The following is a 27,447-nucleotide window of genomic DNA, read 5'->3' on the forward strand; positions in this document are numbered from 1 at the left end:
ATATAAATTCGAATTTATTTGATTGAAATATACTCAAAATAAGAATTACCAAAAAAGGAAAAAAGGTCTAAACGAGGGCCTAAACGGAGGAATTTGCCCGAAATTGATCCTACGTCCAAATTATTTTTTCTTGCGATACCATGAATTCTTAATTAGGGAGTAGACATTTTCTCTAAAAGGGTGATATGTCGTGAGATGAAGACTTTCTTCTCAATGGGTTAATAGAACTAATATTCAAATATTTGTTTTAGATATTTCACAAATATGTATTTATCGGATATATATATGCTCAAATTTATCCGATTCAACGCTTCAAATATGCGTCATAATCACAAACTTTCATATGAGATAAGTTGGGACTATTGTCTTTCCATAACTCGTATGAAATTCTGTTAACCAATTTAGAGGGGACATGATTTAGTGAGCAGCACACTACAATCAGTGCATGACCCTAATAATTTATGATTCCTCCGTTCAGATACACCACAATGTTGCAGTGTATATGGAGAAGTTCACTGCTAAAGAATCTCATTCTCTTTTAGATAATCTAAATTCTCACTTCGATCGGATCTTAATGTGGGGGTATCTTTACCTATTTGTTTCTCTACTTCTAACTTGAATTCTTTGAATCTTTCAAGAACTCCATGCTTGAATTTCATCAAATTTACATGATAATTGACATGAGTCCATATACATCACTATGTAATATTTATGCAGACTTATTCCTTTTCAAGTAAAATGAGATTTGGTCATTGTGTCAAACATGCATGTTTTGCACTTGTCAAACAATTCAAAATCAATTGACTCCACATATACATCTCTATGTAATTTTGAAATTTCATTTCATCAATATGACCAAGTCTGTTATGCCAGATTTAGGTAATAATTAGATTATCGCATTTATGCCTTATAATTTCTATACTCATTATAGAATCCTTAGTATTTAGAATATAAATGTTATTTTGTAGTTTACCATAACTATTAAGATATTAATCAAAATAAGCAAGAACAACAATTGTCCTTAACATTAAAATGGTTCAAGTCTTAAAATAAAATTCTTTTTAATATTTCAGCTATGGTGGGTACAAAGTAATATTTCTCTAATTCCATTATTAAGTCAAAAGGCAACTACAAGAAGTATACTTCTATAGGCAATGCGACAACTTTTGCTCATCTTCAACGTGTAGGTCAACTTCTCCCTTTCGCAGTGGTCTATTTCTATTTAGTTTCTCCATATTTATATAAATATGAGATTCACATCCGGTATCAAGTACCTAAAAAGCTTATGAAGTAGACTATGCCTTGCAATATTTCTTCCAATGACGTTTTCATTCTATAATGAAAACAATGGTCATTAGATTTGGTATTTGTCCTTCGCTTTGACCGTCTCAGCTATACTGGATGCTTTCCCAAAAGACCCTTTAGATTTCCTCTTAATACCCTTAGAGGTATCAATGGCTTGCCCACTTCTAATTTTGATACTGAGCATAACAGTTCTAAGCATTTTAAGCAACTCAAAGGGTGTGCATTCGAACTTATTCATATGATAATTCGTAATTAGTATGAATAACTCTCTGACAGAAATTGCAAAGCTAAGTCAATACTTAGTTCGTAGTTCATGACTAAACCTCATTGAGACAACCTCTCAATGACAATCATCTACAGTACATGAGCACCGATCGAAGATTGTTCTGTCATTTTGCACCGATATAGTTGTTTGGAAGTCTTATATCCTTCCGCAGATGATTATTATCATATAACTTTTTGTAATGAAGAATTATGTATTAACATCTATACTCTCAAGTTGCTTTTGTAACTCAGGTGACATAGTTGCAGGTATCACATATGTTGCAGTACTATTGTCATCACTGCGTTTATTGTAGCAACAACATCTTCTTTAATTGAGTCATCACCAGGTGTCTCTGAAAAATAGCTACTTAAGGATAACAAACTTTCTCATGCTTGAGAACAATTCTCAAATTCCAGTTTCAATCAAGAAGATTTAATTTGGTTGTTGGCATCCAGTATGCCTCTCAAATACACATGGTTACTCACGATTTAATAAAAATAAATGACGAAAAGAAAAGAATAATATATAAAATGCATCCATTAATTTAATATGGACTTTTATTAAATTAATTATGCTTCCACTGTTTAATTCAAATTTATGACCCTCTTACATAAATTTATGAAGTTCATACTTGACTCCCAGTGAGCTGGAATCCCATCTATTATACCAAGACCTTGAGTGTACTCAACAAGCCTTAATATAACATTTGGGTCTATTATCAATTGTATCTCCACACAACTCACAGATCATTAAGTTGACAACTATTTGTCTTCACACATCTTATGTGTCAGCTTAACATGCCTCTAAAATTTATCTTCTTGATTGTACTCAACAAAAGATAAATTTTAGTTAAGTCGAACCCATCATTTAGAAATATCCAATATTTTATAGTGTTAAACATGTCCCTAATAGACCAGTCTTGAGTGTACTCAACAAGTTTAGACGATTTGGGACTCTGATTTTTCACTATAATGATGGAAGACAATTATTTGTGACTTAATATTTTGTTGAGGGTTTTGCATTCGAAAGTCTCATTGTAATAATCATATATGTTATATTACATATTTACCATGCAAATAAATACATATATAATATAATGTAATAGTGTGGATGATTATGGACTTTACTATCTAGTATTCCCAAACCATAAGGAAGATTAGTTGGTCAATTCCTATGATGTATTACATTGATCAGTATCAATGCACCATCTCCATGGTCTCCTCCTCTTTTTGTTTCTTCAATTAGTCATGTTGCAACCTGTATCCTATACTAGTTGGCACGCAGGTCCATAGCAATAATAACAATAATGGACTCGTACTTCCAAAATGATTAAGAGCTCGCAGGCTCATAATAATAACAATAATAACGAGCTCGCAGACCCAAAATTAATTAAGAGATCGCAGACTCATAAAACGACAAGAATAAAATTAACCATTCAACACATCCATATGGTCGAATCCATAATTGTTCAGTAATAATACATTCATCACATAAATATATACCTATATAATATTTAATATTATATGCCAACACGTTTTCAAGTTTCTAGCAATTAAGGTCGTCTAAACTCTTTTAGACAAATGGATATGAATAATTAATTAATTAATATGATTAAATTATTGATTTTAATTAAATAACAAGATTAGAGTCCAACTCTAATTTTAAAACTTAAGGCGGTTGAATTTAATTAAAATCAAATTTTAATTAACTAACAAGATTAGAGTCCAACTCTAATTCCAAGATTTTAGGGCAAATTTATTTAATTAAAATCAAATTTTAGTTAAACAATATATTAGAGTCAAGACAATTTAATTAAAATCAAATTTTAATTAAACGTCAAATTAGAATCCAATTCTAATATCTAGTTTATATTGAGGTGAACAATTAATTAAAATCAAATTTAATTAAGCATTAAATTAGAGTCCAACTATAATTTAAATTGAATCAATATTTTAATTTAGAAGAACACTCCTAAATAAAATAAAATTCAATTTAGGGTCAAATTTAATATTTAGGTTAAAATCATATTTTAATGAAAATATAAAAAGTCGTCAATTTTAAATAAAACTTTTAATTTTGGTCAAAATTAAAATTATGGGCCGAACCCATTTAAAATAAAATTTTAAAACAATTTTAAAATTCAAATTCAAAACCATTTTAAAAATTGCAATTTGACCCAATTGAAATTTATTAACATGGCCCTCATATACCGAAATTGCATAGGAGCCCCTCCATTTAAAATTTACAAACTGACCCTTATCATATAATTGTAGATGGATCCCTAAAATTTCGTAAATTGCAGAAAGACCCCATCTCAATTCACCCCAAATCAACTGAAAACCCTAATTAAATTTCACCCTAATTTCTTGGCGGCGCCTCATCTGCAAATTTCAGGGGAAATTTTTCTATTTGACTTATCACTATTCATTTTTATTGAAAGGCCTATATTACTCTTAATGAAATGATCATTTCTATATTACAACATATATCCTAATCTTTTAAACATTTTATCTTCTAGTTTGAATATTTGAATATAAATCAATTCTTTAATCTAATAAATAAGAATAATCCGCAATATATATTTCATATTTTCTAATTAAAATGATATATTTATCAAATGGTAAATTTATATTTTTTAATTGAGAAATAATATTCTTTCTAATAGATTATCCAATCTTTCAATTGTATATCCTGGCATTTATATAAATAATCATCGATTAATCCCTACGATTTTTTAAGATCTTAAAAAGATTCATTCTAATTTTAGCAAAAGTTTAATAGTTTTACCTTAGGTTTGATCTGGACTTTTATTCTTAGAACCGAGTGACCTTCGAGCTCTGAATTTGTAAACTGTTTCCCTCAACGACCTCCCGCCTTCACGGAATTGTTACTATTTCAGCTACTCGCTCTCATTGTATCAACTTCTAAATAATAAAATTTTAGACTTCTATTAAAGAAAAACTTTCTTTTTACTTAAAATAAGAAAGAAACTTTTTATTAGATCCTTCAAGAATCTATGAGAATAAAGATTTAGAAACTCATATTTATACCAAAGTATGGGAGTTTTTATTTCTATCAGAATTTATACAAGACTTATATTTGGTACAAAGGGATTTCCAGAAAAATTGATTTTTCAAACTGGGAATGGTTTAAGAGTAACTATTGCTTACAACTCGAGATTTCAAGATTAGATGAGATGATCTCTATTTATGACAATGTCTCTATTTATACAAGTTTATGAGACTCTATTACATCATTGAGTACATCGGCAAAGGTACACTTGCCTCTCTATTATTTTCCTCATTGGGCGTACATCTTCACATGTTTTTTTATTCAAAGAGCATCTTTTTTCTGTTATTGCTTTTTTTCTTCGATGTCTTCACATGCAACTGTATTATTGCTCTCCGTACACTTTTGTGTCAAAGGTGCTTTATTATTGTCCTCTTCCTTTATTTCTTCACATGCAGTTGAGGCACTCCCTTAGCTGGCATGATTCTTTTATAGTGGTAGGACATTCCGAAAATTGATGTATATCGAATCTTGTAATATAGTCCTTTAAAAATTCTGATTTTCCATATCCTCCATTGGATACCAGCATCCAGTTTTCATATTGGCACAAGCATGAGAATTTTTATCAAACAAATTTCTAGCAATATTGTAGATGGCTTTAATTTCAAGTGCTCTCCTATGTCTGATCTATGATTTTGTTACTGTCGGAACTTTTCTATTATTTTCGGTAACATCTATTTGGAAATTGGCTGCAACATATCCAATTGAGATTATGTGTTCAACTGGATAGTAAACAACTTCATCATATTCTAGACTTATTGAATAGAATTTCAAATATATTTTTCGTCCCTTGGCAAATTTGGATACTTCTTTTATGAATATGTTATCAAATTTCGAAATTTCAATCAAATATTTTCCTGGATATATCAAATCCATGAATCCATAGTCTGCCATAATTTTTACAAATGAAGGGTCACCTCCTTCCATGACTGTTATTCTAAGATAAACATTATTTCTCGAAGAGATGAAATATGAATCACTCATTTTTATTTCATAAGCAATTTTGACTATTTCGGCATATTTTTCTTCTTTTGGATCTAAATGAATTTTATCTTCTTGGTCTATAATGCTGATTGTTTTGGTATCTCTTTTATCTCCATGTATCATAACTTTTTTGGTTGATGATACTGAAATGGAATCTTCTTTATTATCCGTTGGTATGTTGTCACGACTGGATCCCCTGCTGCTTCCAGTTATCCCTGTTTGATATTGGTTTGAAAAACTCATTTTTGAACTCTTTGGTATATCTGTCTCAAACAGTATATCTTTTAGTTGTGCTGCAATAGCATCAACTTGATTTTTGAATTCTATGACATATTTTTGATGCTCAGTAATGATATTAAACAGTATTTTTATATTTGAGTTGAACATCTAAGATTTGGGTTCTCCAGAGTTTATATCTTCATATTCTTCTTTAAGAAAGTCTGTCCTTTGTTGTATATGTAGGATAGATTGATATAATTTCATGACCTTGATTTTATCCATCAGCAAGTTCTATGTTTCTGCTGAGAAAATTTGTCGGAAAATTATTGACTCCTTTAATATGGACAATATCAAAGTTATAAAATGCTAAATAAGCTTGCCATCTATGAAGTCTTCCGTATTGGGGTTCTGATGGTAATTTATTCCTGACTAATCCTGCAACTTGAGAATTATCAGTTTCAACAGTAAATTTCTTGGATAATAAAAATAATGAGAACTTCTTTATTCCTCTAATAATTGCTAGTAATTCTTTCTCATGAGTAGTATAATTTATTTCTACTTGGTTAAAGGTTCCACTTGAATATTTACAAATTTCATTTAGATCTGTTTTTAATATTGCTATCCAATATTTATCTGAGGTATCAGTATTGACAATCAAATTATCTTTTTTCATTTGGTAATCTTAATTTTGGTAAATTTTTGCATTCTTCTTTTAATGATTTAACTATTTCTTTATGTTCTTCATTCTATCTTTTAGTATTTGTTTTTTAAGTAAAACTTGGATTTTATGTCTTTTCTTAGAAAGATTTTCAATAAGTCCTTCTGCATAATTTAAACATCCTAAAAAATTTTGTATTTGTTCTTTAAATTTTAATTTATCCGAAAAACATTCTATCTTTTTGGATGTACGAGTCTGTAATTTTATCCCTATTTTTTCTATTGATAATTCAAGGAAGTCTATCTCTTGTTTTTTTATTATAGATTTCTTTTTAGATAGTACAATTCCTTTTTTTTTTTACATTCGTTAATAGATTGGATTAAATGATTTCTATGTTCTTCTTTACTATTAAAACTTATTAATATATCATCTATATAAACAATTAGAAATTCATTAAACTTTTTAAATATATTATCCATCTTTTTTTGATATATTTGTGGTCCATTTTTTAGACCAAATGACATAACTAACCATTCATATTTTTCTTGAGGTGTGCTAAATGCAGTATATTGTATATTATCTTCTTTCATTTTTATTTGTCAAAATCCTGATTTACAATCAAATTTAGTATAATATTGTTTTCCTTTTGCAAGGTTTATTAAAACTTCCTTATTTGGTAGAAAATACCCATCAAATTTAGTATATTTGTTTAATTCTTTATAATTTATAATCATCATTGCTTTTTCTCTAATTTGTTCAGAATGTCTTATAACCATAAAGATTAGACTACTATGAGGTCCATGACTAGGTCTAATAAGTTTTTGTTCTAACAATTCTTTTATCTGGTTTTTAAATTATTGTGTATTTTTTATAGTATACATCATTGGTCTGACTCTTATTATAACATTTTCTGTTAATTCTATTTTGACTTTTGAATTATGTGATTTCCAAAATAATAATGAGTTTTCTCCATAAACTTTTTGTAGTTGTTCAATGATTTTTTCTATATTCATTTCTATTCCTGTTTTTAAAACTTTTTTATATAATATTCTTTTATTTTTTATTTCATTATATATGATTGGTTTTTCTCCCATTTATCACCACGCTAGGTTGACTTAACTCTATAAGGTTTAAATTCTCTAGGAATTTTTGATAAGTGTCCACAAGGTGTTTGTAGCATTATCATATAATTATTTTGTTTATAATATTGAAATTGTTGTATGAAGTCATTTCCTAATAATATATCACATTCTAATTTATCATATTTATAAATTTTATTTATTATTACTTGTTTGCTTCCAAGAATTATACTAACTTTATCAGCGCGATTAATTATTTGAGTACCATCTCCCGTAACTCTAGTTATTTTTATGTTAATATTATTATTCCATGATTTTATTAAAAAATTTTAAATATTGTTATATCACTTCGTGTATCTATTAAAGTGCAAGTTGTTATATTTGTTTCTACAATAGTAATTTGTATATACACAGCTAATGAAAAACTTATCTGATTATTCATTTAATTCTTTTTACATAATGTAGTTTGTCCATTATGAACAATATATAATCCTTCTCTTTTTATACTATAATCTTCTAATTCATTTAGAAAACTTATTCCTAAAAGTATATGGGGGTTTATATCCATACTCTTATATATGTAATATGGTACTAAAAGATTTATTTCTCCTATTTTTATTGGTACCTTAACTTTTTAATCAGTAATATGTACCTGTCCATCAAAATTTACATATTTATATAGCTCTTTATGAGTTGTTAATCATTTATTTCTAATCGAAACTAACATTCACTAGCTCCTGTATCTATTAATATATTTGGTCTATTTATATATTCTCTTCCATTATAATATTCTTCTTCTATTTTCATATTTCCAGCATTCCTATATACTTTTACTTTTATTTTGTTGATTTCTTCTAACTGGTTTTTATTAGATATTTTATAACTTTTTGATTTTTTAATTAATTTTCTGTCCTTAAATATTATATTATTAGAACATTCTCATTCACTTAATTCTGTTATTTCATATTTATTTTTTGTTATACTAAATTCGCATTCTTCTGAAATTAAGCTTATTTATTTATTTTATTTTATTATTTTACTAATATCTTTACATTCTTTATGAACTTCAATAAATGGTTTATTGGAATAAATATTCTCATAATTAGAATTAGTAAATGTATATAAAGCTCTATATTCTATAGTCATAATTTGATCACCTGGTTGCATGATATCATCTCTATGAAGTTTAAAATGTAGTTCTAAAACTTCATTAAAGTTTCTATCTTTTAATGATATACAATATTTTGGATTACACGTAAACATAATTTTTTGATATGCTAAATTTTCTTCTATTGTTCTTAAATGGCTATCTTTTAAATTTATTATTCTTCCATCATGTAAAGTTATAGTTAAGCACCGTCTATCCCTTCTCTGAATAGTGATTTAAACATTATTTGTATTCTTGCTAAATAAACATATTAAATTTTTTCACTTTGTTTTTTACTAATATTTTTTAATAGTTCTTTAACTGTATTTTTTGTTAAAATATTTAATTTATGTTGCCCATAAGTTGTTCTTACATCTATGATTTTTTCTATTTTGTAATATTCATTTATTGCTATTATTTCCCTTTTCCAAATTCTATCAAAAACTTATCATTTTCCTATTTTTAAGTCTAAAGATAATTTTTGTAATTTTCTAAACTTGTTATTATCAAAAGTGACTTTTAATCCATATGCTTCTATTCCTTCATATTCTTGTATATTTAGGTTATTATTTTCTATTTCTTCAATTTCTCTATTCAGATCCTGATTCATCATCTGTTTCCATTATATATATTTCTTGATTATAGTATTCATGTTTTATTTCTAAATATTCTTTTTGTAATATTCTAACTTTCTTTTTATCACAATCAGGACTTATATGACATTTTTTCGCAATTCCAATATTTACATTGGCTTTATTTTTCTTTTTATTCTTCTGTTGATTATATGGATTATTTTTTCTTTTATAATATCTTCTTCTAGGTTTTATATATTTTTTATTAAAATTTCTAAATTTTTTATTTTTTTATTTTCTTTTAGTAATTCTTCTTTCAGGATTACATCCTCATTGCACAGGGGTTTTCATATCTTCACAACATATTTTAGTTAGTTTTCCTGATTTTTTCATTAATTATCTTTGTTGATATATATATGCAAGTCTTTCAGATAAAAATTTTATTCTCGAACCTAAAGTTCTAGGTATTCCAATATTATCTATAACATATTTTTCAAATTCTATTTTAAAATATATTCCCCATGAACCTGGTAACTTATTATAGTACATGTCTTGATATACTTCTTGATTTTCATTACTATAAAATTGGATATAATAGTAATTTTTAAATTCACAAGTATATTATTTAATTTTACACTTATCACATATTGTTAAATTTATTAATTTTATCGTAGCATTATCTTTTTCTCTTATTGATTTTCATTCAGCATTTTTTATCCAATTTTCTCCTAAAAATTCATCAAAAATATATTCTACTAACTTTTCTATACCTTATCTATCCGACTTTATTATTTCTGTTTGTACATTTCTTTTTATTAATATTTTTGTATCATTGCTTATTCATTCCCATCAATTTCTAACATCTCTCTCAAAGGATGCTATTAAGAAATCCATTATTCTTTCAGTACTTTCTCATGTATCATCTTTATTATATAAAAAGAATAATATCATTGAATCTGTCCAAGTTAATAAGGTTTTTTTAGTATCTATTTTACAATTTAAATCTAGTGTTGTTCATCCATGATTAATTGGTTTATCATAATTATCATTTAATTCAAACCTACCTTTATATTTATTTCCTTTAGGTGGTTGTCTATCTCTTACTTTATCATATAATTGTCTATATGATTTATTATATATAGGTGCATAACTTTCATCTGTATCATGTAATTCATGTTTAGAGGTTTCTGCTGGATTAGGTGCTCCTCTAGTATTCATTAAAATTTGGCATTCACTTATATCAGTTAAACTTAATTGATCAAAATTTTCTATCAGTAAATCTAATTTTTCATTTATCTTCTTTTTCTTTTACTTTTAATTTTCCTAAAAAATTTTCTCTAGATTCTTCTTCATTTTCTAATAATTTTGGTAGTATATTCTTTCTAAATTCATCATCCATACTTCCTGTTTCTATTACTATATTCTCTTTTTCTATATGTTTTCTTTTTTATTCGAGTGATTTCTTTTTCTATAAATTTTTTTTCTATTTTTTATCTTTATTTTTATTATTTTCTTTTAATTCTCTAATTTCAATTTTTAATACATTTATATCGTTTCTTGTTTCTTTTACTTCATTTCTTAAATCATGTACATCATTTATTAATATTTTTGTTAATGATTTTAATTCTTCCATATATTCACTTATTGACATCTTAATTTTTTCTTATTTCTAACTTATAGGTTAATTTGCATCTTTTATCTTCATTTTTATCTATTATTTTTCCAAATCTTCTCTCAGCTATATCTGGATCTACTAATTCTTCTTTTAATATAGTAAAATATCTACTCTCAAGTTTTAATCTTTCACATTTTAATTTTATTAATTGTCTATTATTTGATATTCTTATTTCTTCTGGTATTAACATTATATTTTGTATTTCCTCTAGTATTTTTTTCATTTTTATAATTAATTTATTCAATTTTAAATGTGTATTATCACTTGCACTTATACTTTTCTTTGTAACGTAAATTATTTTCTTCATCTTCATATATATTAATAATTTTTTCATATGTATATATATCTTTTATTTTTTCTATTATTAATTTTTCTAACATTTGTTCCTTTATTTCTCTAGGCAACTCTTTACTTATTGTTAGTGTCATTATTTTTAATCTATTATGAATAGGTTTTAAAAATATATAACTACCTCTCTTTTCTTCTAAATGTCAATAATTATATATTTTTCTTATTTTAATTTTCATGATCTCTATGCTTTTATCAAGATGTAAATATCTGTGTATTAGAATCAATTAATATTTTAAAGATGTATAATCTAAATATTCCTTTAATTTTCTAATAGTTAATATGTCATTTATTAAACTTATATAAAATCTAAGTGTTAATCTAAATCTAAAATTTTTTACTTTTTCAAGTAATCTATTTTCTAAAGATTTTCTCACGATCTCTATGGCTCTGATACCAATAAAGGGGGCTACTTAGAGCGAACAAAAATCAAATAAATCAAATTAAAAGTATTAATCAAATAAATCAAATAAAAACTATCAAATGTCAACCAATATTTAATTTTAAGGACTAAAATAGAGAATTTCTATATTATAGTGTCTTATTATGTAATATCCATATGGAGGGTATTTTTGGTATGTAAATTGACCAAAGGTCATTTTGGAAAGGTGGTAATTTTCTAAAGACTATTTTCATGTATTTCCCAAATTTTAAGGGGCGGCAACGACCCTCAATATATGCGACGGGGAGTCACAATAGTCAAAAGCGGCAACTTCCCCGCCGTTTAGCAGCAACCGCGCGCTGCTGCTTTTTTCCGACGGCGTGCTCGTCGCTTCAGCAACGACGACACCCAACGAGAGGTCGAATTCAAACACACCCAAGATCCACAAGAATCGTACGAACATCTATGGAGCGTAGCAAGGATTTTTGAAATAAGCTCTCGTCACCTCACTCAATCCTATAATGGAAACTCGAGTCAAGGCAACAGTTGTTGAGGAATGGGATTAATAGCTCGACTAGGCAGGATGGTAGTTTCACTAGTAACTTTTTCCTTTAGACGATCGAGAAGTTCAGGGCGCCATTGTCGGCGGCATCACGCTTGTCGTCATCAGCTGCTCCACGACCGACCTATCCTGTTCCTTTTTTTTTTTTTTTTCTCAAAATCAGATTTCAAAATATCAACATCAAATTCCATTAATTGCTAGAAAACTGGAAAAGGTAAAACAATCAACTTTTGATTGCACAAAGACATAAACAATTTCCAACAAACACAAAGTAGGCTCTGATACCACTATTGGGAATCTACTTAACATGCACAACGAAAAATTAAAACAAATTTTAATTCCGACCAGAAATCACCTTTGTGTTTGGATATAAATTGTGATAAAAGTGATACCTTTTCACGATCTGCAAACTTATTTGCCTTATCTTTGTTCCGGCAACTTGGATTTGTCTCCCACAACTGTCCAATTGTCCAGCTTTCAACGGTGATCCACACAAAACGAGATTGTAGTATTAGAGTTTTTCTTGTGGTAGCAAGAATAATGAAAAATCTATACAATTTTGAAAACCCTAATCATATTTATATAAGCCCGAATGGGCTTGGCCTGACCCGGTTCAACATTTAATTAACTCATTTAATTAAATCCGATCCGTGAATTAACTAATCCAATTAATCAATACATGCCTATAAATAAGCAACACAATTAATTAATTTATCCAACACTTGTTAAATAAATTATTGGACAAGTCACAATCTTCCAGTTCTCCTTTTGTGTGCGACCCATCAGATTTCCGATTACGATACCTAACGACGTGAAATATTATTTTGATCTAATCAAAATCGATAAATTAAAACATCCTTTTAACTTATCACCAATTCACACTCATCATCCCAAATTGACATATAGTAATGTGTCAAGGTAATACATGCGACAGAAAATGTCACGTGGAATGACAAAATCAAACTAGTTCGTTTACCGTGAAACTATAATTCTTTCGTCAATGTAATCCGATTAATTACGAGATATGTTTTTGATCATATATTTCACTCCACTATTAAGTCAATATAAGTCGAAAACTCTTTTTTGACTTATGAGTACACCTTGGCCAAAGATTTCGTTATTGACTTAATCGAATGAAATATAGATCATAATCTCTTACTATTTAAGAGTGACGAATCTTTTATTAGTCATTCACAACCCTCATACGATTCTTGACATACCCGAACGATGCCGTATTAACAGCCCTTGGCAGACCAACATCCAATACTGTCAAAACACGACTGTCATCATATAAGGTACTATGACGACCTCAAGTCAAAGGACTAATCCCACTACCGAACGTTAGATATTAACCACTGACACTCAAACAGTTATCCATGTGAAATCTCTAGGCAGGTCTCCAATGTTTTATTCTATAACAAAATATCCACGTGTTCATTCAAGTGTCACCATACTTTAACTTGTGAGATCATCTACTTACTCCACAAGTAAAAAATATCACACGTGATGGTCTATCCATAATCACGATATCCGTATCTCTTTATTACTTACGACCACAGATATTTAAGATTCAATCATATGTAATTTGTATCTCACAATCACAATTTCTTGTGATTAACAAATTACGAAAATTTGAATCTATAGACTTTATTATTTAATTTAATAGACATTTAATTAAATAATAGATCTACCATTAAATTTCATTAATTATATATTAAAAGTATTTATATCCAAAGTTGATTGGACTTAGAGCATAACGCTTACATGATTTTGATTAAAATTTAGATTTTAATTTAAATCAAAGTTAATAACTAATTTTAACCATACATTTTACTGGATGAATAATTTTTCAACCACACATTTCATATAATTTTATACATAAAAAACTAAAAATCTAATTTTTAATTCTCATCAACCAGGACTGAATGTCTAAACTCTGTTGCACTTTGTACGCATTTGCGTGTATCGACATTTCATGAGCCATGTACGCTCATCGCAGCGGATCATAAAAATTTATAAAATATTATGAGACAACGATCAAATGCGCACCATTTCAATTCTCTACCCTAACAATAATTTTCTGTAAGTTTATTTAAATTATGCAACTATTGCTACATTTTTCAAAGAATTGACATTAAGGTTTTAAAACACTGGAGAATTAATCACCCAACTTTGATCATGCTTCATTTTAGTTACTTTTTATTTAAACTAATCATTGAAGTTTTAGGTTCGGTTAGCAATAGCCATTTCGACACAAGATATAGTCTTAGTATCATTGATAGATTCAAGAATTCAAGTGAACAGAGACAGATCTAGGTGACCATGTGTGACCGCTAGAGCAGATGAAAAAATTTGGTGGAGCCAACACGGGCAGCCACAGCGGTTCATCGGGTGTTGGCTCAATCCTTATTTAAAATTCAATTTCAATCATATATTTTCTTAATGAAATAATTTTGCAAGTGAACTCATTTCATTTTACTATTTTTTAACTATACATTCTCTAAAAAAATCACTTTTTACAAAATCGTTACCAAACAATAACTTAATAATCTTTCCTATACGGCAACAATTTTCTTGTATTAACTTCTTATGGTGTTAATTTTTTATACGAAGTGGACGTCAATGCAAACTTTTGCTTTCAATGCATTATTGGTGTATTCGAGTTATTGAAACAATCGTGCTACATATTTAGGCTCAAATGCAGACGAGACACATATCGACGCATGATTGTACAGTTTGAAAAATTAAAACAAAAATACTAAATTATTTTTTGACACATCAACCTATCTCTTCACTTCCTGTTTTTAAACTTAAGTGACTTTATTCTTATTGAAATATATAAACACTATTTTTCCGAGTCAAAAGCATTTTATTATTGTTTAATTGGATAATTCACTAAAGAAAGAAAACTAAGCCGTTTGTGACAGTAATCAAGAGTGAATGTTCGAGTATTTTCATAAAAGTCATTTCTAGAAAAGTCGTGTTTTTGTGCCCCGTGCGCCGTCGTTTTGGTGGCACTTGCCGTAAAATTTCTTCACCGTCGTAATCACGTTATCTACTTAAGTTTATGAAACTTGAAAAGAGAGCGTGTTCTTTTGGACTTTTAAGGATTGGATTATCTAATGGAAATTCATAGAAACTTCAATCATGATCATATGTGACTTGGGTTTTCTTTTCTGTATTGAGCCCTATTTGATTGAAACTGAAATTAAAATTAAAATTTTAATCTTAATTAAAGTTAACGATTAATTTTAACCATATATTGCATAAACTCACAACCCTTGAATTACATATTTCATCAACTTTTATCAAAATTTATAAAAAAAATTAATTTTAATCTCTACCAATCAGAAGGCTAAAATTTTATTAAGTTTTTACTTATCAAAATTTTAAGATTTTAGTTTGGTGCATCGCTTTAGTTTTGTTCTTACGTTGTAGTAATTTTGTAAAGGTCCATAACATGATTGATTAAGTCCCTGTTTGAGTCACATTCTTTGAAAAAAAATAAATTCTTAAACTTTGTTTTAACATCATTTCAACCACAAATTTTTTAGTAAAACAATATTACACGTAAATTCAAAACTTTTTATTATTTTTTAACCATACATTTTTCATCAATACACTATTCAAAAATTCATTCTTATGAAAAAAATGATGTTCAAATAAGGGCTAAATATTGCAATGTTCATAATAATTCGTTCGAATTTGTTGGGACTTGTGAGAGAATATTTTAATAAAAAAGTTGCTAAATTTGCTCTATTTGATCCGTAAGAAATATTCGCTAAAGTGTTATTGGTTGAAAATTAATATCTTATTTAAATTTTTCCCTCAGTGGACGTAAACCTTTGGTCCTGCTCCCAGCTGGTAGAATACTTGATTAGATGTAACTTGTTAGCTTAAAATTATCATTAAGTTTGTTGTCCGGATTATTGGAAATGGCAAAGAATTCTTCTTGACTGGTGAGGTTAGAAAAAAGGAAAGAAAATATCAGAAAATGTAACAAGAAAGAATTTTATTGATCGTTACAATATCCACTTTAGTGCCTTTTTTGAAATTTACCCAGTTACTACTTGGGCTTGCGTGACCATGATAGATATGGAAAATTTTCCTATTTAAGAGATTGAGTATCAATAATTTCAAAACTAAGAAACAATGTTTAAAACTTTATAAATAAGATATTAATTAAATTTCATTTATGAAATAATTAATTAAAATATATTTTATAAAATAAACATATTAAGATTACAATTATATACAATTCAGTCATAATTATCGAATTAATTGGTCACATATTATTTTTCTGTCATAAATAAAATATTTTATATATCGCAAATTATTTCACAATCACAAATAAAAAAATTTATAGGTCATAATTTATTCATCAGTCACAAATCAAAAAATGTATAAGTCACAATTTATTTATCGATCACAAATCACAAATTTTATAAGTTACAACTTATTACACATTCGCAAATTATTAAATTGTCGATCACAAATTAACAAATTTTTAGATCACACGTCATTTATTGGTCATAATATATCTATTTCATTGGCCACACATTGCTTATTGATCTTACATTAACAAATTTATTGGTCACAATTAACCAAATAATGTGTGACCACCACCACAAATTGTGACAATTGTCGCCAGAGCCATTACTGGCACGAACGCTACACGACAACGGTTAGCACCACCACCATGTCTACCATCTCAAACAAACTAACACCATCACCAAAAATCACCTTGATCAATCAAATGGAAAAATCACAATGGCACCACCAAAAACTAGGCTAGCTCACTACCACAACCACCATGACATCACCATCACCATCACCATCACCATCATCACAAACCACAACCACACCACCATGAGAACTACCATTGCTACTAGATAAACCACAATTAACAACACCAACAGCACCCAAAATCACTACACAACCATTTCACCGCAAAACACCATCACACCACAAACACTACTGACTGCAGGGGCCTAGTTGGACTCCAACTATCATCACAAACACCACGATGGTATCAGAGTCTCAGTGCCGTTCCACCTCTCGAAATCTTGTAGACAATTCTATTGTCGCTCACGACGACGTCGAGTGACCCCACTCTCAGATTAACACCGCCATCGAAACCTATATGCGTTGCACAGATCGAAATCTTATGTTGCCTCACCTTGCACAGCTCTCGAATTAATGCCGCTCATCGCACCACCATACAAATTAATGTTGCTCGTTGCTTCACATTACACAGATCAAAATCTCAAGCCGCCCTACCTCCTACGGATCGAAATCTCACCCCGTCCTACCTCCTACATCTACTCCAATGTAGTGCGCGTTAAAGAGAAGGAGACAATGGGAAGATATGAAGAGAGCATGGAAAGGAGAAATGAATGGGGTCGGGGGTGAGAGATTTAGTGTTTGGCCATTTGGGAGTTCAAATTGGGGTCATGGGTGGATATATTAATTTAATTAATATTAAAAACTTAAATTATTATCTAACTTTTGAAAGAAAAACTTTCAAATCTGATTTTTGAATTGGGTATTTTAAAACTCTGGATAGATGTAATTTCCACAAATAATATTACATGCAAATCCAACATTTTCTTTATTTTTTTAACTATATTTTCTTCAAAAAAATCATTATTCCTATTCCTATTCCTATTTGGGAAAATTACCCAAAACCCTAGATATAAAGATTATTATTCATAAATAAGGTGGATTAGTTATAATTTTATATATCACGTGTTAATTATATTTTTTAAAAACAAATACACCCACTCCAACTAATTTATACACATAACATTTATACATATACACCTTATAAAAATGGTTATCACCCTATCCTCACACATTGAAAATATCTTTTCTTCTCTCTCTCTATATTATAAAATGTTATTTTCTCTCTCTCCAGTGTACAAAAAACTCTCTCTACATATACATAAACAAACACAAATATATACATATAAATCTCTCCCCCTCTCAACCCTACCCCAGCCATTGTCAACAATGACCATCACAAAAATTAGATCTAAAATGCTCCATCAAACTAGACCTCACTCACTTCTCTTTACTGCAGATGAGGAACAAGATCAACGTGCTGGTGGTGTAGGTGGCGGCGATTGTAGTACGTTGCAAGTGGTAGTGATTGTAGCAAGTTGAAGTGGGTGGTGGTGCGAGCTCATTGTTTAATCTATCGACTGGCTTACTATTTTTGGTTGCGGTGGTGATCGGTTATGGTGGTGGTCTGCAGTGTGTATGCGAATTTATTTGTCGTGACCCTTTTGTGATCAAATCTGTGATAATTATGATTGATTGAAACCAAGTTTGTATTAATTGTAATCGGTTGTGACTGTATGTGTTGCGGTACTGGTCTGCGGTGTGTGCAAATTTATATATACCGTTGGATTTTCCAATATCAATATGTTGATTGTTTCACTCTTGTATTTTTCAAAAAGAAAAAAATATCTCTGAGCTGACCCTTCGTGTCCAAGTATGTGTTAATTGTGGTTGGTTGTGACCAAGTTTGTGCTAATTGTAATCGATGGTAATTGTATGTGTTGTGGTACCGGTTTGTTGTGGATGCGAATTTATTTGTGGTGATCCCATGAAATTAAGTTTGTGTTAATTGTGATTGGTTTGTAATTGTATGTGACCGCATCACCTAAAATGTTGTTACTACCTCACCACCATCATGTAGGTAAAGTTCAATGCTCCAACATCACTTACAAAGTACCGTCGTCACCAATGCATCACTGCCTCTTCATAAGGGGTCTCAATATGGTTGCTTTCATTTTGTGGTAGTATATAGAAAGAGAGATTGTAATTGGAGAATGGAGGTATTGTTGGCAAACAATATTTTTGCAAATGGGATAGCTGGAATGGGGTGGGGTAGGAAATAATAGGACAGTGAAGATAATTATCTTTTAGTTATATATATTCATATATTAAAATTATTACCTGATTTGTGAAAGTATTTTATAAGATTGTTAGTTGTGAAATATGATTCTTATAATCTTATAATACTGTATTTTTTCATATTATTTTATAGAAAAATGCATGATTTAATATGAGTTTTGAAGAAAAAAATGCATTTTTGAAAAAGTGGATCGCAAAAAGGGGGCTAAAGAGAAATAGGCCAAATGCTATATTTCTATGGGCTCCATTCGAGCAAAAGTGGGCTTACATATATATACATTGTAGATTGCTAGGGAAAATATATGGAAAAAAATTCACAATTCGAGTATAACTATCTGTCAATTCAATTTTCAGGTTTTAAGATTCAACATTCAAAATTCAGGTGGTAATTTAATAATATCAATCTCTCTCTAGTCCAACCACAGTCATGGCATCCGTTCTTCGCCATCCCCTCTTACAGTAGTCGACATTCACCCTCCTGCATCTTTAAATATAGCGATCATTGAAGCACGTCGATAACTGAGCAGTGTTGGTGTAATTTAAATTTATTTTTTAAAATTGGAATTGAAAATAGCAACTAGTGTAATTTACAGAGTACTCATCGAATCAAATAACTTCAATTCTCATTGTCGAAATCTGGATAACTAACTTTGTGACCAGTTCTTTTGAATTTACATCGATTTGTTGCCTTTGATATCGTTGCAATGGCTGTGACTAATTCTTTTTTATTTGCGACCTATAGACATTGATATGTTACTTATGAATGATGAATTGTGACAAATTAATATTGACCTGTGAATTATAATAAGCGACCTATGAATATCTGTGACACATACAATATGACCAGTGATTTGTGAATGGTGCCTTGTGACCTATGATCCATAACGTGTGATGCGCGACCAATTAATATAAACTATAATATACGATCAATTAATATTGACATGTGAAATATAATCTGTGATCTATACAATATAACCTGTAAATGATGACGTGTGACCTCTGAACATAAATAAGTGATATGTGATCGATTCTACTTGATATGTGACTTGTAACAGGTGCACAAAGACACGTGACATCTCATCAATTCACATGTCATGAGTTATTGCATCAATGTCATAAATTATCCATTGTATTAGTCATACATTATTTATTGATTACAAATTAGCCCAATTTATTGGTCACAACCATAACCTAACCCAAACCTAGCACTACAATCACCGCCAAAACCACAAGAGTGCATCAAATAAAAAAACTACCCACATAAAAACCACCAACAAACCACATATAGCAAACTATCTTCTCCCCTGCCTATGCTACATCAATATTCAATTTATGGAAACCCCTGCCTAGCAGTGCCCATTTGATTGGAGCTCTTGCTGACCCTCTTCAAGCAGTTCATCTGGCTCTACGAAGAACATATGTTTCTCTAAACAAATCAAGTGGTTTCGACATTTGCCCTAAAACCATGAGTGCCGCATATAGCAATGAACAGTCCGTCGATGTTCAGATCGTCATTGAACAGCGCTCAGAACGTCTATCTGTTCATCGCTGTAGAGCACCACACATATGCACGCTACCTGCGTCGTCTCTGCTGATGTCGTCAGAGAGTATGGAATGGGTATAGAGAGATGCTGTCAGAGAGAATAGAAAGTGGGAGTATAGAGAGTTATGGAAGAGAGACAAACGGAGAGATTGGATGGACGGAAGGAAATAGTTTGGGGATTGAAATTGAAATCGCTGCTAAATAGTTGATTTATCACATAATTTGTGAATAATTAAACCTCATACCTGACTTTTGCACATTGATATTTAGAATCAGGTTACGGTGTAATTTCTACAAAAATATATAGGGGATACTTTCACGTTTTTTTTTTTTTAAATAACGTGTTACAAAAATATAATAGTATAACAAATTTGTCATACTTTGTAATATTAATATTGTTACATTGACAAGCTCAATGACAAAAGGGATACATGTCAATACATGATTGGACAGTTTAAAAAAAGAAAGCACAACATCCAATCACTGTTTGCCACACTATCCCGTCAACACATCCCTGTCATCACCTCTATCCAAGGAGCATTATTCTTGTAATATATGTAACATATGAGCTTAACACGTGTAATATATTGTCATGTCAACCTCCAACCCGATCACATTCACCACAATCACCTAATCCATACCTATTTTACCACCACCATACCAATCTCACCGCCATTACTACCACCACTGTCTAAAGTACGTGAGCGCAGAGACTTTTGATCATGAGTTCGATTTTTCCTATCAATACTTTCTCGGTCGAGCTTGTCGCATAGGGCTTGTCTAGTGCGGTTTATGTGGCTGGTGTGGTTTGCAGGCTATTGCGTTAGTTCGAGAGTTTACTCAGTGCGCACCCAAATGGTAGCGGCTGCGAGTTTCCCCGTTATTAAAAAAAAAAAAACACACGTATGCTTTTCTTGTAAATAATTTCTTGTCATATTATACCTCCGATAGTCCAGAAGTGTCCATTTAAATTTTTTTAGTGATTTTCAAGTCCTTAGGCTTCAATTTTTTATGCACGTACTATGCTAGACATATCTACACTATCATAAAAGAGAGAATGAGGGTTTACTGTTTATCTTTGTCACACTCGTTTTCACACTTAATTGGTTTGGAAGTTGGTTTGGCAGCAGGAAAAATGCTATTCAAAAATACTGTAGGACTTTTGTCACACACTATTCTCCAATGTAATATTTCTCCGTTGCTTTGAATCTGAAACACCATTCTCTTTCTCCTAATTCTCACGCTATTAACTATCAACCATATCTTATATATTTAAATTTTGAAAATTATATTAATAAACAAAATTATTGTAAATAAAATGTAAAAAAAAAAACATATTCACTTAGTGTATGGAGAAAAAAATTACGTTATACCACATAATTTTTCTTGAGCAAAATGATGTATTGAGAAAATTGTTGTGAAGAAATAATAAATAGTAATAAAATAATTGATTTTTTGAAGAAAAAAATGATTTATACACATTTTTTAACACATACGTTTAATGTCCGTTTAACTATTTTCGATATTAATTTACATCATTTGATGTGTCTATGATATATTTCTCGAAATAAGTTTCGAGTGAATGTAAAACATTTATCGATTCGACTATCGTATAATGGTCGATGAATTTTTAGAGTTAGCTTGTTATCGAAAATTTCGAAATATACTTTGAAAATGCCTATTTTGACGTCCCGTAACATTTGATACGATTAGTCGTTTCACGCACCGTTAACGACGTATAATACTATGTTGCAAGTACTTCAATATGATATTAAGAATGTAATATTTCGACTTCGTTTGATATCCCGTAATGAGTCTGAAATGAACACAAAAACATAAGTTAAAAAAAAAAAAAGGCAACGTGTAGTAAACCTCCGTGCATGGAGGATAGGCACTTTTTTTTTTTTTTTGTCGTAAATTCTTTTATCAATATTTAATTTTAAACAATTAAATATATTTAAATATTTAAAAACAAATGTTAGTGTTTATATTTTTTACCTATAAATAACATTTACCATTACAATTTTTTTATTACTTTTAAATAACTTTAGCTGATTTTTTTACTTATAGTGTAATCTTTTTATTAAGATTTATTTAATAAACTAAATATATCTAAATATTTATACTTAACAAATTTTAAGTATATATATATATATTAGTAGTTTTTGCAATTATATATAAGAGATTTAGAATTTAAAATGTAAATAGTTACTTACTATTATAGTAGTAGGTAAAAAAAAAATGGAAAAAGTTATTTCAGATCAGAGTTAAAAAAAATTGTAATTGTAACTTCGATTTTTTTTTTTTAAAATGTAATTGTAAAAGCTATTTATAAGTGAAAAATATGAATTTCGATTTTTAAGTATATATTTGTAAAATGTAAATAGTTAGTTACGAGTAGAAAATTTGCTCCAAGTTACTTACGAGTATAAATTTTTTCCTTTTTTTTCTCCAAATAAATTGCTCGATTAAAATGATTTCAATTTTAATTATTTGTATTTATTATATATTTTTACTTCTTTTCCGATGGATTGGTGGAAATTGTATAGCTTCTTGTCAAAAAAAACTCATAATGGTATTTTTGTCACGTACGTTTTCACATTGAACTGATTTGAAATGTTTGATTCAAATGGTTTGTCTTTTTCATTTAATATATAGTAAATAAAAGAAGATATAAAAAATATATAAAGTAATGTACTATCTATCACTTTCTCAAGTTATCCAGTCTCTTTCCTTCCTTAAATTGGATTGATTTGTCTCCAAAAAATTCAAGCTTTCGTCTACGAAAGAACTTTCCATATTTAAAACTTTCGATATTCTTCTTTCTTTCAGTACGAAAAAAATTCATGTAATCCTCATCTTGATCTTAGAGAAGAAAATCAGGGAATTTGTAACGATTGTGTTTGGGTATGTCTTTGGAAATTTTAGTTTTTGTTTGTGTTTTTTTATTTATTTAACATACGTTGTTTTTTATTCTGTCTATAGATGAAAATTTAGTTCCGCTCATATTTTTCTACGTAATGTGAGATATGTTATTCTTTCTGTATATACATAAAAATCTAAGTAAATTTTTCTTTATTTATTGGATATAGCTATGAAGGTTTTTTTCCCCATATATATTTATTTCTTACTATTTTTTCAGGTTTCAATAATGTAACATAATTTTTTTGTTCTGTGTATACAACTTGACTACGTCTTTCTTTCTTTACCATTATCTACATGAGAAGTTTATGTTGCTGTTTATGTTTAATGAAAATTACAACAGTTTGGTATATGAATGTTTGATTGTTATCGTCCAGTTTATAGTTCTTTTTTTACGTGCATTTTCGAAGATGATTGTTGATTTGCGGAATGTTTCCTAATATGTATATGGGTTCAGTCAATTTAGTTTATACAGTGTTTAATGTAATAATATCATTATTGGTTGGTTTTTAATTAAATCCATAATTTCTTCTATTATTGAAATCAGAGGTCAGTTCATTGTTTTCATGGATTCTTTCGAAAAATCTATGAATGAAGAGTCTGGTCGTTTTGATCTTCAAACCTTGTCCCAAAGCACAAGTCAATCATATAATGCTTTCATTCGACGACAACAAAATCGAAGGCAGGCGGATAGGAGATATCGAAATGAAATTGTAAGTATTGATTGTCGTAAAAGAATAAATGATCGTATGTTATCTACAAATAATACTTCTGAAGTTGATTGTGTGCATGAATATATAATACATTCTGAGGCATCTACTTTGAATGAAGAAATGATAAATATTTTTTATTCTGAATTACATGGAAGCTCTAATTTGTTAAGTGTACCAGCAACTGCATATGTATTACCAACTTGTGATTATTGTAAGCATTGTGGTGCACGCAAATTGTATAGAAAGACTAAAGGTTTTTGTTGTTCTGATGGAAATGTGAAACTTTTTATGCCCGATTCACCGGATGAATTGTATACTTTATTTACGTCTAAAGAGCCTGTATCCATGGAATTTAAAAAATATGCACTTTCATATTATAATCACTTTGCATTCACTTCATTTGGTGTAAAGTATGATAAAAAACTGTTTAAAGCATACAAAGGTATCTACACATTTAGAATTCAGGGACAAGTATATCATTATGTAAATCAACTTATACCGGATAATAATACGCCTTGTTATATGCAATTATATTTTTATGATATAGCTAATGAACTAGAAAATCATATGAAAACTTCAGAACACCTGGTGGAATCTATTTTATTTCTTCTAATCGAAATCTTGAAGGTAAATCCGTATAGTTAATTTTTTAGGTCTTTAAGCAATATAACTGATTTGCATGAGCATAAAATTCAAATAAGATGCCATCCAGGACTCGATCAGAGAGTCTTTGATACTCCGTTGGCATCTCAAGTAGCTGCTATATGGGTTCAGGATGATGAAAATACAAATATTCGCGTTCGTGATATTACTATATATGGTCATTCTAGTGATTTGCATAGGGTTCATTATTATTATGGTTGTTACGATACTCTACAATATTCTTTGCTCTTTCCATTTGGTGAATGTGGTTGGCATAAAGGCATTCTAAGATACGAACAAACGTCTTCTCAAATTGCACAGTTTGTGGACAATGTTGCTGATCCAAATGTAATAAATTCTACGACTCAAATTATTGAAAAAAAGGCTGCAGGTTTGCTTATATACTTTCTTGTGTCTATTATAGTTCTACAAATGTGATATTGAAAGTAAATATAAAATTATTCATTCTCGCTTATGTAGTGTTGAAGGATACAAAGAAGAAATTGTCTCAGGTATCATGTCGTGAGTACTATTCGTATAAGTTACAAATTAGGCCTTCTGATAAGTCTGTGTTGCTTCATTTTGGTAGACTTTTTCAACAATATGTTGTGGATATGTATGTTAAAATAGAGACATCCAGATTAGATTATTTTCATAGTAATCAGAAACAAATTCGTGCTGAACTTTATCAAGGTATCATAGACAGTATACATAATGGAGAAACAAAAGGGTACAAAATTGGAAAGAAATTTGTTTTACCACAATCCTTTACATGTGGACCTAAAGATATGCTAAGGAGATACTTAGATGCTATAACTCTTGTCCAACGTTATGAAAAATCATATTTATTTATAACTATAACATGTAATCCAAATTGGCCAGAAATTAAGCAAGAATTAAAATATAATGATGAGGTTGAAAATCGACCGGATCTTATTGTACGTGTATCTAGAGCAAAATTAGAAGAACTTAAAAATGATTTATACAAGAGAAATATTTTTGGTCCTATTATAGCTCATATATACGTGATTGAATTTCAAAAAAGAGGTCTCTCTCATGCACATCTGTTGTTGATTTTTAATTGTGGTCATAAAATTTCTTCTACTAAACAAGTTCATAAAATAGTATCTTGTGAAATTCCTGATAAAAATATACATCATTATCTTCATTCAGTTATTGTAAAGCGCAATATGCATGGTCCTTGTGGAAATCTAAATCCTAAAAACATATACATGGAGAAAAATAGTTATTGTAAAAATAAATATCCAAAAGATTATTGTAATAGTACTATATTTGGAGGTAATTCGTACCCACTGTATAAGTGGCGTAATAATGGCATTTATGTTAAAGTGAGAGGTAAAATGTTAGGCAATCAATGGATTGTGCCATATAATCATTATTTAAGTGCAAAATTTGACTGTCATATCAATGTTGAAGTATATTCTTTTATTAAAGTCGTTAAATATTTATACAAATATGTATACGAAAGACATGATCGTATTAATTTTTTGGTCGACAAAAATAACATAGACAAAGACATTGATGAAATTTCTACTTACCAATCTACTAGATGAATATCTCGACCAGAAGCTATGGGAAGGTTTTGTGCTTTCAATTTATCGAAAATATATCCAGCTGTTTGTGCTTTACAACTTCATATTGAAGATCATCAATGTGTAACTTACAAATATATAGACAATTTATCTTCTGTTATTGAGAATGAAAATAAGAGAAAAACTATGTTAGCTGAGTTTTTCCGAGTAAATAAAATAAATGAATTTTCTCGAATGCTTTTGTATCAAGATTTCCCAATGCATTTTGTTTGAAATGCATCTAAGAAAACATGGTTACCTAGAAACAAGCAAATTGTTGTAGGACGAATTATCTTGGTAAATCCATCTGAAAGAGAACGATATTTTCTTCGTCTTCTTCTTAATCATATTAGAGGTCCAACATCATTTGATGATTTAATGATTTTCAATGGGGTAAATGTTGGTACATTTCGTGAAGCTGCGCTTCTCTATGATTTATTAAATGGAAATACTCGTTGTGAAAAATGTTTATCTGAAACTATTATTTACGAAATGCCTTATTCTTTAAGACTTCTTTTTGCTACGCTTCGTACAATGTGCAATCCAAATAATCCTAAATTACTGTGGGATAAATTTAAGCCTTATATGACGGATGATTATGTAAATAAAAATATGCTCGCTGAAGTTGTCGAAGTACGAGCTTTAGAGGATATAATTTCTATTTTAGAATCACTTGGTAAAAATATAAACGATTATGAATTGTGTCATTTAACGTAAATATAGACGACGATGAAAGATTAATGAGAATGGTTGTAGAGGAAACAACAAAATTGGATATTGAAAGAAACTTTAATTGTACAACGACGTTAAATAAAGAATAACAATTTACATATAATACAATTATGGAAA

General features: G+C 29.2%; 2 protein-coding genes across 2 annotated transcripts; both read left to right on the top strand.

Annotated features, from left to right (window-relative positions):
* The first annotated feature begins 24,238 nt into the window (after positions 1-24,238).
* LOC111391153 lies at positions 24,239-26,580 on the top strand. The gene is made up of 3 exons (XM_023016302.1): positions 24,239-24,991; positions 25,049-25,397; positions 25,487-26,580. The coding sequence occupies exons 1-3, from the start codon at positions 24,239-24,241 to the stop codon at positions 26,578-26,580; spliced, it is 2,196 nt and encodes a 731-aa protein (XP_022872070.1).
* Positions 26,581-26,598: 18 nt separating this feature from the next.
* Positions 26,599-27,315, top strand: LOC111391154. Its single transcript, XM_023016303.1, has 2 exons — positions 26,599-26,766; positions 26,845-27,315. The coding sequence occupies exons 1-2, from the start codon at positions 26,599-26,601 to the stop codon at positions 27,313-27,315; spliced, it is 639 nt and encodes a 212-aa protein (XP_022872071.1).
* The last annotated feature ends 132 nt before the right edge of the window (positions 27,316-27,447 follow it).

The sequence above is a fragment of the Olea europaea genome, unplaced genomic scaffold (assembly GCF_002742605.1).
Source record: "Olea europaea var. sylvestris unplaced genomic scaffold, O_europaea_v1 scaffold760, whole genome shotgun sequence".
Classification (NCBI taxonomy): Eukaryota; Viridiplantae; Streptophyta; class Magnoliopsida; order Lamiales; family Oleaceae; genus Olea; species Olea europaea.